This window comes from Tinamus guttatus, unplaced genomic scaffold (genome assembly GCF_059628265.1).
Source record: "Tinamus guttatus ecotype Peru unplaced genomic scaffold, ASM5962826v1 Tinamus_guttatus_pri_ptg000314l, whole genome shotgun sequence".
In the NCBI taxonomy this organism is placed as follows: Eukaryota; Metazoa; Chordata; class Aves; order Tinamiformes; family Tinamidae; genus Tinamus; species Tinamus guttatus.
The window spans coordinates 6,549,446-6,561,198 of NW_028288848.1; the positions used below are offsets into that span (position 1 = coordinate 6,549,446).

Here is an 11,753-nt window from a genome sequence, read left to right on the forward strand (position 1 = left end):
AAAAAAGCAGCCTCCACCTCATATAGCCAGTCGTTCTCCTATTTGAGGGGTGGCAGGCCTTGACCCTGCTGCTGCTGGAAGAGAAGTTTCAGAAGAGAGGGTCACACGTCACCTTGGTGCAGGTACCAGAGGAGGAGGCTGTTTGCTGGAGTTCTGGCTTCGCACCCTCCAACACTATTAGCAGATATAGGATTTTTTTTCCACTCTGCTTCCTCTATACAACAATTCTGGACTGAGATATTTAAATGTGTCTTAGAAATGCCCGCCTTCTATCCTCCAGACATTTCTACTTACACAAAACACAGACAAGAGGGAACTGAACATAAGGAGAGCATGAGACAGGATGCAGAACTGCACTGACATGCACCTCCCCTCAGACTGAACTGTGGCAATTTCCAAATGCTATCGGGGATCAAATAGCTCCGACCAACAAGAGAGTTAAATCCAACTTACTGATGGAATCAAGGGCTGAGATATAATTTGATTTGGTTTTCATCAGCCCTCCCCAGAACAGCTCCCAAAAAGGAATCAATCAAGGTGATAAGTCAGCAAGGCTCTACAGCAAGTCTCAATATGAGAGAAAGAGCATCACTGTATAATTGCAATCATTTCATAAAAATAATCCTTTTATGCCCTTACAAGGACTCTTCTGCTTCAGTCTTTCTGCACGTGCAGATCTTTACAAATTGCTCCACAGTTATCCAAGACAGACTGCAGAGGTCACACACCCACAGCAAGAGACCGATTTAACCAAATGCCTCCCACTTCAGCAACTGGATTGAATACCCCAAAATCCAGGAGACTAACCTCCTTCACAATGCCTGATGCTATGTAACCTGCAGCAGAGACTACGATCCTCCAGCCAGCCAACAACCTGACCCCCTCTAAGACAGAATCCAGCAAAACACTAAATCTCATTCTTAAAATTCAGTATATGCTTAAGAAGCTTGGTGGAATCAAGACCTTGGCACCCAAGTTTTAAGAAACCTCATCCAACAGCAACAATTCACGACCACGGGAGGTTGACTCAAAGGGGAAAGACAGCCCTGGTTTCACCAGGGCCCAAATAGTGCAACGCTGAAGAACGCTGGCTAGGGAATCAGAGCAACACGCTCTTGTACCACCCAGCATCCAAGAAAAATGGCAAGAAACAAAGGGTGATGGAACTAGTGAACATGATACATGAAAATTCATCAATACTCAGCCAAAATGTCTTTAAAGGCCCCACGCAGATCAGAGTCCAGCATTTTACCACCTGTGCTAGAAAGTCTCAAATCCAACAGCTTATAAAGCTGCATACGTCAGAAGATACAAGGCTGTCTCATTAACCAAATAACCCAAAAAACAGCACTCTATCAGGAACACAAGTCATGCTGTGCAACATGTACGAGGTGAGCATGCAACTGGAAGCATGTTTTAGCCCAGGTCACAAGATCCCTTTAAAGAGATTTTGGTACAACAAGGGGCACCTAAACATTTCCTATAGCCTGGGAGTGTTTTTCAGGATAAAAGCCATCTCAACCAACCCACTATAAGGATTTTTCATTTCCCCCTTCCTCCCCCACCCCACAGAAAAAGTTGAAGTATTTTGCTCAAATTATGGATTTCCTCTCTTTCTTGGCAGAGTTACCAGAAGAAACACAATATTCCTCCTGGAGCACACTTCCCAGCTGCTGAAGTGAGTGACTGGGACCGTCCCCACTAGCGCCACTGACCCAGGTGACCTCAGCCACCACGGCAGTTACTCGTCTGGGCCCCCAAAGAAAGCAAAGAAAGAATCATTCGGCCACAAAAAAAAAAAAAGCACATTTCCACCTAAAGCTTCACCTCCAGTAGTCTGTCCCCTCCCCAGTCAAAGGCCCTTGCCATCACGAACAGTATTTCTGCTAGAGCAAGATCTTTCTGTGTTTTACTGCATCCCAGGGAGATTCCTCCTGCCTGTCTACAATTTCAGCATGTGCTAAAACAGTGGTGCCTGCAACAACACATACCATGTTACAGAAGATAACACCAACATGTCATACTGTATATTTTCCCAGCTGCATGGATCATCCTAACCCACAGAAGTCCTTCACGTTTTGCTACATTTTAAGTGCCAAAAAGCTCATGGGGAAATGTAAGGCAGCGGAAACCTGCTGAGATGCAACCTCTTCCGTGGACAGAACCTGCTGTCTGCTCAGTGCTGCCACTAGCGTGCCTCAAGAAGGGTCACCCAGAGGAATATGCAGGTCACAGTGGCTAAGACCCATTTTCAACCTTGGCCCCGTGGCGGCAATGGCCAACACAGGGACCAACTGCATTTATTTGTGTAATCAGGACACACCTGTTGAGGGGCAGGGTCTCAGCGCAGGCCACCAACAGACAGATGAGAGAGAAAAGCTATTTATGTCAGAAGCTCCTGTTGCTGTCCTCAAGTCAGCCTGCTTTCAAAACAGCTCTTTGAGTATAAAAATTCCCCCTGAATTCCTTCAGCACATGCCCCTTATTTAGCCTTCTGCCAGGTTCACCGTGTCTGCTACGCTCCCCGCTCTCCTATTTGATACAGCTTCAAGTAACCGGGATGGAGAAGGGCTCTGCAGACTTCTCTCTTGCTGCTCCTCACCTCCTCTGGGGCATCTACACCATCTCAGAGACATTACCAGGCAGCGCAGGTTTACTGCTCCACTTGGCAGATTGTGGAAGTGATCCACCTGCATGAAGAAGCCAGAGACAAATCAGAAGAGCTGCAGGCAAGTTTCTGCACACCCAGTAAAGATGTGCACCCCTGCGTATGTTTCCCCAAAAGAAATCACCATGGATTCTAAGCCACAGGAGTCCATCCCCTCCTTCACAGGATGGTCCCCCTCCTTGCCATGGGCATATTTGCTAGAAACTCCTGGCAGGGCTTTGTCTCTCTTCGGTAGTTGTACAGACTCTTTGGACACAAAACCTGGGCTGCCTCAGAAAAATGAATAGCCCTGGGAAGACCAGGGCAAACCTTCAGTTGCCAAACAGTAGTTTTATCTGTTCTGTTTTGAAAAAGTAGACTGCTGGGGTACTATTTGATAGAGTGAAACCATATACAGCTACTTCACTTCAGCAGCTTACAGAACTAATAGCAACAGGCACAGTATGCATTTGCCAAGCGCTGAACTAGATAAAATTTTTCTTTCACTTTGCACTCACAAAAATTTAAAGGCCAGTAAAAACTCTTGCAAACAATTTCACTTTCCCAGCATATGCAGCAGTTGGTAAGTTTTCAGAACCATCCTGACAGATCTATCCTGCCTCAAATTAACAGCTGAAGAGGCACCAGGAGTCTAGCAGGAGTCTATAAAAACCGCAGCCTTCTCCAGCACAAAGCGAGAGCTGTGTGCCCTCTTCCAGGATTTTGCCGTTATTGCAATATCCTCCCCAGGGCATTCTCCTTTGCATCATCTGCACGGCCTCACTGCCTATTTCATTTTTGACTTAAAGTAATGAAACTTTGGCAAAACAAGCTTTAAAAGACGAAGGAAAGTGAAGTAGCTTTCCAGGCACCCGTGCTCCCTCCCCCTCCAGGAGGGAAGGCAGAGGTCTCCTGTAATTGCTGTCGTTTGCATTTGGACTTGACTTGCAGAGATTGGCCATTTCCTGCTCCTGCAGGTGTATATGTGTGTATATATATATATATATATTTTTTTTTCCTCTCTCCTCTCCAAGAACTGGAGAAAACGCTACTTTTATTAACTCCCAGAAATGCTCTGACAAACTCTTCAATACTCAAAGATGATAAATTCACCCATGAATGAACCTATTTTTCTGAACTGGAAAATACACCATATGCCTATCGGGCAAAGCAGGACTGGAGATAGGCAGAGAGAAAACACTTTGTGGAACATTTCTATATTTTGACAACAACTATTAATACACAACAAAGAACACACTGTCAAGCTATTTAGGCTACACAGATCTAACTTACCCTCTCAAATTCCTCTGTAGCAAAGAGGAAATAAGTTTAGCCCAGCTGCAACTTTATTCCCTTCTTCTATGCTTTAAATAAAGAGCCACCTTGCAGCGAGCCGCCTGCCTCTCCGATTTCCCCAGACCAAGGTGGTCCAGCAAGCAAGGCTTAGGACGAGGGCACCATCTTCTATTCCTGGCTCTGACACTGACCTGCTGCACCGAGGGCAGCTCATTGCACGTCTCTGCCTGCCCTCCCAGCCCTGTTTGCCCTGTCTATTTAGGCAGCTCTTCAGGGCGGGCATCACTCTCCCCAGGCCTGCACAACAGCTGGCAAAACACTGAGGCCACCAGACACCGCGGCTGTATTGCTGCTTGCACCAAAAATCCCAAAGGCTTCGTGCTGCTGCTCAGCTCCAGTCGAGTCAGAGAGGGAGCTACTAAGCCACTATTTTTTTCTGCAATGATGTTTTTTTGTTTTTTTTTTTTTTTTAACCTGTCAAGTTTTTGAGCAGAAATGCTCCATGAACTGAAGTGCTCCATCGTAAGCACAGGGTCTGACTCTTGGTCAGGCAGTTCTTACCACTGAGCACAGCAAAACTCTTCAGTGTGGCCCCCATTCTTTTTTTAAACCATCCTCATTACAAGGTCTTGCTGCTCTACAGGGTTATACATAAAACTAATGTGCCTGTACAGAACAAGGGGCAGCCTGACACAGAAAGGCTTGTAGGACCCCTCTCAAGAGCCACATAAAACTAAAACCACTAGATACTTCCGAAATATCACAATAATATTTTATTAAGCATTTTCTTATTGCTAGATTGAAGAGTATTTTTAACACTAAAAAAGGAATTGAGAGCCTCGCTGAAGCAGGCCCTACAATCCCTAATACACGTTAATTCACATGGATGTAACCCAGGATTTTTTTTTTCCCTAAGGATGAAGTATTCAGAAACATTGCTCAAAGAGATTCTGTCTCTTCCTTAAGTGCATGATTGAATCAACACCTTAAACCCTTTACTTACACACACAGGCCCTGATTAGCTAAGTTTACCAGAAAGGGCAAATATAAAAGACTGCCAGTGTTATGAATATGCCTTTCAGCATAACAGCTAGTATCTGGGATTAAGCCCGTATCTTCTTCTGACATTAGCAAATCAATTTAAGGTTGTGCAAGCCTAAATTCATGTCCAGAGATAAACAAGGCAGGCAATTTTTAAAGGTGCACAGTCCATAAGAAGTAAAACCCTACAGTTTATTTTAATATATATATATATATATGTATGTCTAGGTACTGCATTTTTTCCTTTCTATACAGTAAACAGCTAGGGCTTTCCAAACAGTTTCTTAGAGAAATTCTCTCTTCCCTATTTTAGGGGAAGAGATCGTTATAGACGAGTTGACCATGCAAACAGTTGTCCTACATGCAAACTAAAGCCTGTTTCTGTCATCTTGTTACAATAATCTTCAGATATACCCAAGAGAAACAACATTTTAAAGAAATGGTGTCATTTTCAAGTTAATCACCCTTTAAGAAACTGGGTAAGGGTGGGGGAGAGTAAGTTTTACAGCTATCGTGCATATTAGGCTCAAATTATCACTGTTTACAAAGCATTAACAGATGGCTTATCAAAAGCCATTTAACAGCAGAAATGATCTAACTAGTACTGAGATGGTATTTGTTCTCAACAGTAAATACTCCCTAGACTAGTTTTTAACTTGTGCCAGCCTCGCTGGGACCATCAGTTTAAGATCTAACGTTGGAGACATGCATATTACTTCATTAAGCACATTTACCATAAATGGTTCCGGCTTTCACTTTCTCAATTGCGGACAGTATTGCACATTAAAAAAAAAAAAAAAAAAAAAAAAAAGCATTAACCTAACACAACACTCTGCAGAATGTGCACCAGAATCCTCAGCTCTCAATTGATTCAAAGCTAAGCTAGAAAGACTCAAAAATTGCCCTATATCACTAGGCAAGAGGAGTTATCACCCAGGGATATTTTAGCTTGAACATCTACTCAGCTCCTGTTTAACCTTCGGGGAGCAGCTTGCCAGGTTCCTAGTTAAGAAGAAAGATTGTGTGACCAGCAGCTTCTCTCTGCCCCCCATGTTGGCCTAACAAAACAGAACCTCTCTCCACAAGCCTTACTCCCTCGATTGCAGTAAGAGCCCTCATACGAATGACATTCAAGAGGGGCTGGTGGTACAGAAAAGACAAGGCCATTGTAAACCCTCAAACTGCCATAGGGAGTATTTAATGCTTGTTAAGTCAAGTACAAAATCTGTAACATTGCAATCCACGGCAATTCTTTTGGAGATGGACAGATACAGTCCCCTCCTCCTGAGGTTAGGGCATGTACTTATCTCTTCTTAAAACCATCTACCTACTGGAGCAGAACTCCAGCAAGTGTCCTGAGATACTTGCACAAAGCAAAAGACAAGTGCTTAACTTTCAGGTATTGTCCAAAAGATTTGGCACACTATCTATTTCAAGTCCAATATGCTAAAATAACTAAAGGGTTCACCCCCCACAACTATTCCTCAAGGCTCCTGCACATGCTTGAGCTCCCTAGGACCAAGGTAGGCATGACCACTTCTAAAAGCAGCACTCTGCAAGAGATGTTTAAGGAAAACTTGGAAATACGACTCAGCACAAAAGCACATCCTAGAATTACTAGAAAAATTGTTCATAGCAAACCTAACAGCATAAAAAAACCCTGAGTTTGACACTCAAGTACCCTTCCTTTCACTTAAAACCTCTGACCTAACAAACCTCTTCTGAAGCTGTTTATAGACCCGCATTCCTCTGTGGGGGGAAATGATGGTCCTTGCGCATGCTGCACCTGCTCTGCTGTACACCTGATCCCTCCCGCAACCCAAGCAGCACAGTATCACCTTAGCCTTAATGAAAAAAATACAGAACTTCATTTCCTCGGTAGACAAAATAATATATCACAGCAGACAGAGTCCAGGAGTCACAACGCACGGCCCTTGCCCCCGCTGACTTCAAAAGGCACTGCTGCAATGCCCCTAGTCGGCAGCCTAGGGTGGCTGAAATGCTGGGTGAAACCCCAATGCAGAGATATTCACCATGGCCCAAACTCTCCTCCTGCTTATGGGAGCTGCAAGGGGACCCCCAGCGTGTGCACTATTGCTGAGACAATGGGGTGAGACAGCAGAGCAGCCCTAAGAGCTGACATCCCTTCTACGATCAACATCGGGGCAGGCCGTAAGCACCAAATGACACTGGCAGCTCCGAGCTAGCAGCAAAAAGGAAATGCAGGAAGGGCCCCATAGATCCCAAGAATGTAGTTTTCCTCTTGGAATTCCATAAAGCAGCAAGGGAAGTCCATGTGGCATAACCACTGCTGAGTGCTACCTTAGCGAGTCTGGGAGAAGAACCATGATGTTCAGATTCTCGCCAGCCAGGGACAAGGCCCAAGGCCAGCAAGGCGCTGCACGCTAAACACTAAAGAAAAAAGGAAAAGGAGAGTTTTGCTGCCAGAAGTCACACGGGGTTCTAGAGCCCCTGCCTCTGTGGTAGCAGCGGTAACATCAAGGTAAGAAACTCAAGTCCCTGAGGCCCACACCACGAAGACTCTCGCACGGATTATCACATGTACCTAAGCCCGTGCACCAGCCCTTCCCTCAGAGAGGTTGGCGCGGCTCTATCTCCTTCACCTCCTCGTCTGGAGGCTTGCAGGGCACCTCCAGGGCTTCGGCGGGCCCACACCGGCCTGCGCCGCTCAGGGCCACGAGCGCTTGATGGCCGCCCACCGCGGTGAGCGGCTCCACGCTCCCATGGGCCCTATGGCCTCCTCCTCCTCGAGGAGGGCGCGGAGCGCCCACCCGCCACCCCGGGCCTGCGGCCCCGGCCGCCACGCGCGGTCCCTCCCTCGCGGGGGCGGCCCCGCCGCCCCTGCCCTGCCTTCGCCGCCCCTGCCGCGCAAGCCAACGGCAGCGCAGCCGGGCTTCGAGAATCCCCTCCCCACCCCCCCTTCCCTCCGCCCCGACCGCGGGAGCCCCCCTTAGCGACTACGCCAGCTGCGCAGAACGCCCCTTAGCAACCAGCTAGGCCGCAGCAGCCGCGGCCTTTCCCAGGCGCCGCCGCCGCCTCCCGCCCGCCCTTCCGCGGCGCTTACAGGTCGGTGCCGAGCTGGGTGAATCCGGAGTTGAGGCAGCCGCGGGCTATGCGCCTCCAGAGGACATCGCGGCCAGTGAAGGAGCGCAGGCGGCGGCAGACCTGGCCCAGGCGGCCCAAGGCCTGCGTGTCCAGGTAGGAGCAGATGAGGAGCAGCAGTTCCTCGGGCAAGGCCCAGAGCGGGGAGGAGGAGGAGGAGGAAGGGGGAGGGGAGGCGGCCCGGGATCCCCCCTGCGCCTGGGGGGACCGGGGGCTGCCCTTCCTCCCCATGGAGCAGCAGCTCCCGCCCCTCCTCCCCGGGAGCCGGAGCTGCTGCTGCCCGGGGGAGGCCAAGCCATGGACGGGGGCAGCCGCTCCCCAGTCACATGGGGCAGGAGCCGCCGCCTGTCACTGCCCCCCTCCGGGGGAGGCGGCGGCGGCAGCCGGGGGGTGCCCGGGCCCTGCCGAGCCCACCCTCATGAGCCGCTTCGCGCGTTAACGGGAGTCACCGGGGCTGCCCCGGCCTCTGCCCGGGCGGAAGTGCCTCCCCTCCAGCCAGCCCCGCTCTTCACAGCTGGGGATAATAACCCTTTACAAGTACCTTCTGCCTGCATTTATTAATAACGCAGATAATTGACAGCAGAGAGACTCTACCAAGTAGCTGCAGCATTTGCTGCACCCCCCGGAGCAGCCCCCTCCCCTCAAAAAGTTAGGATAAGAGCAAGGTAATTAATGCTTATTTGTTATCCCTGAGCAGGGACAGGTGCAGCTCTCACCCCTGGAAAGTCACCAAGGCTCAGGCTACGTTGCACAGAAGTTTTCAGCTTGCCCAGATTCCTGGGCCCTCTGAAAGTGAGGGTCTCCCACCCTGTAAGACTGGTCCCTGCTTGGAGCATGTTCCAAACTGGCTTTCCATGCAGATTCTCAGTGCAGCCAGTGCCTCCCATCCAGGGCAGAGAATCCCTTGCTTCACACGTGCACTGCCACGAAGGAAGGATTCATAATAACTGAGTCCTTGTTGCCATCCACAGGAGCCTGGAGAACTGACAGTGCACAACTGTCTTCATCCAAAGGGGCAAAGCTGCTCTGAGCAGAGCAAGAAAATGAAAGTTATTCATTCCTATAGTATTTTCCAATCTACAGATGGCTGAAATGTGTGAGGAGATCTCTCCCTCCAAAATAAAAAATAAATAAACTGTAAGTTCATCTTCTATCTAGAATGCTTACTACAGGTATCCCACGCCACAGACTGCATCTCCTCTTGCATGTGGAGGAGGAGAATAAATTTCAGCATATAATGAGGTTGCCATAGCAGACAGGCCTTTAGACAGTCCTGCTCAATGAGGTCATCTTGTCTGTATAATCTCAAGCATTCAGGTATTCATAGGACTAAATCAGTAGCTCTGGAAGTCTTGTAGAAGTTCAGAGCTGCTGCCTGAGAAAGTGGTCCATTTACAGGGTTTTAATACAACCTGAAGCTCAGGGAAGTTCCAGAAGACCAGAAGGCAAATATTTTATCAGCATTTATAAGAAGTGAATCAGATGGCCCAAGTAATTAAAAGGTTTATCAGCCTAAGTTTTTGCTCAGGTGAAATAACAGCAGATCTGCTGCAGGACTTAAGTAGCCAGTTGAAAGTGAGGTAATATAGTGAACATCACTTAACCTGAGTTTATGGAAAATAGGTATGAGTGCAGTTTTGTAGCAAATTAACTTAGTATCCTTTCTATTGACATCAAATGTAAGTAAATATAATTTTTTTTGTAATCAACTGGTAATGTTTGAAACAATAAATATATTAAAATCCAATTAACCTGTATGTCTTAATGTGTTAGTTCAAAGCTGGTCTTTCCCAGTGGATCCCACAGAGACAGTTCATCGGCCCTACATGATTTAAGATTTTTATTGGTAACTTAAAATATAAAATTATTAATTATCAAAGCTCTAGAGAAGACATAAAGCCTGAGGGAAGAGCAAATCATGCAAAGGATGCTCATGGCCACAGAAATCCAAGTTACGTTTAGGCATAATCAGATTGTATATATTTTAATCAAGCCAAATGTAAAATCTCACATCTAGGAACAAAGAATGTAGGTCACACTGAAAGGATGTAACTCTATCCTGCAAAGCTGCAATTCCGTAAAGTCTTCATTAAGATGAATAATCAGTTGAACGTGAGCTCCTTCTGCAGTGCTGTGACCAAAGGGCTAGTGCTGTCTTAGGAAACAAACAAGAGCTGGGAGGTTCTTTTAGCTCTGTTTTTGACCGTGTTGTGGCTGCTTTGGAAATAATTTGTCCTGCCAACATTTCAAGAAGGATGTTGAAAAACTAGAGGGATTTCAAAGAGTAGTAGCAAGAATGATTACAGGACTGTCAAAAGTGTTTTATAGCGAGACCCAGAGCGCTCAGGCTGTTTGGCTTTCTAAAAGGTTAAGGTGTGAGTTGATCTTACCTTATGAGCACTTAAGCAGGGGAAGAAAAAGCTGGTAATTCCAGGCTCTTCAATCTACCAGAAAAAAAAAAAAAGAGATAAGAGCTCTGGACAGAAGGTGATGGGAAACATTCATGAATAAAGCATATTTTTGTAGTAAAGAAAATCGCCTGTTCGAACAGCTTTTCAAGGTTTGTGGAAGTTCACCATTACTGGATTCAAAAAATAATAATACCAGCTTTTTTTTTTTTTTTTTTTTTTTTTTTCCTCAGAGATACAGTCCAGCTGTATCTTTATGTGACTGTATGATTGAAGGTAAGATCCCAGCAACAATATCCTTCAGTCTGTTCCAGGGCCACTCCGTCAAGGAAACTCCTTAACACACTCTAAAAGGAGCCTGGCTATAAAGTAAGGTGTAGCATCGCCCACTGGGCCACCAAGACCAAAGCATGGACAAGTACATCTGTGGAAGTGGCCCTTTGGGTCCCAGATTGCAAGAACTAATGATACAGGATGATGAAAGATTTGGTCAGATGAAACATCTGTTTGCACACAGTAACTGTGGAAAGAGCCAGATGTGATCCAGGCAGGAGGACAAACAGTGGTATAATGAAAACAATGAGATCCATTGCTCTAAAATGCAAACTTTGTTTTCTAGTGCAGCTAGTTGCCTGACAATGGGATAGTAATTGTTAATCTCTGCCAAAACATGGATATCACCACTGCTTATTTTCTGTATTTTTGAGACTAATGGACCCACAACTGCATACATATATTCTTAGGTATAGTTCCAGCTACTGCAACTGCTATGAGGCTGTCAAAGCTGTCTAGCAGGGTTCTGTGCCGAACTCACAGGCCATTCTAGCATCATAGTTTGCAGCTTTTGTAAGCTAAAAAATGGGATCTTACACTCCTAATATACTTTAGCAGTATAAGTTAGTGAAATGCAGCTTGGAAGAAATACCATTTGAATACCTGCCTGTCATTTTTTTTGCTGTCTCCAAGGAATTTTATTCTTTACACTGCCCTCAAATACACCTTTTCAGCTAAAGACACAAGCATGTGGACAGCTCTTTGTTTTGTTTTTCCTTCCAACCAATGCCTTTGTGTATTTCTGAAACTTAAGACACCTCCTCTGCTACTACAGTACTTATCTGTAACACCATCGCTTTGAGGGATTAAAGCAGGTTACTTGTTACACACTTAGATCAAGAGTTATCTGAGTAGAAAGTCTATCCCGTTAGGGTTGGCGGAATCTGTTTTTGATCTTGAGTTGT

At 46.4% G+C, this 11,753-nt stretch overlaps 1 protein-coding gene across 1 annotated transcript in view; it reads right to left on the minus strand.

The window, feature by feature from the left end:
- The window catches only part of FBXW4 (F-box and WD repeat domain containing 4), a 57,511-nt gene extending 49,033 nt beyond the window's left edge, over positions 1-8,478 (minus strand). Inside the window, 2 exon segments of the mRNA XM_088528683.1 lie at positions 8,070-8,280; positions 8,283-8,478. Of these exon segments, the coding sequence (XP_088384809.1) occupies positions 8,070-8,280; positions 8,283-8,406 (335 nt within the window). The 5' untranslated portion in view covers positions 8,407-8,478.
- Positions 8,479-11,753: the final 3,275 nt, after the last annotated feature.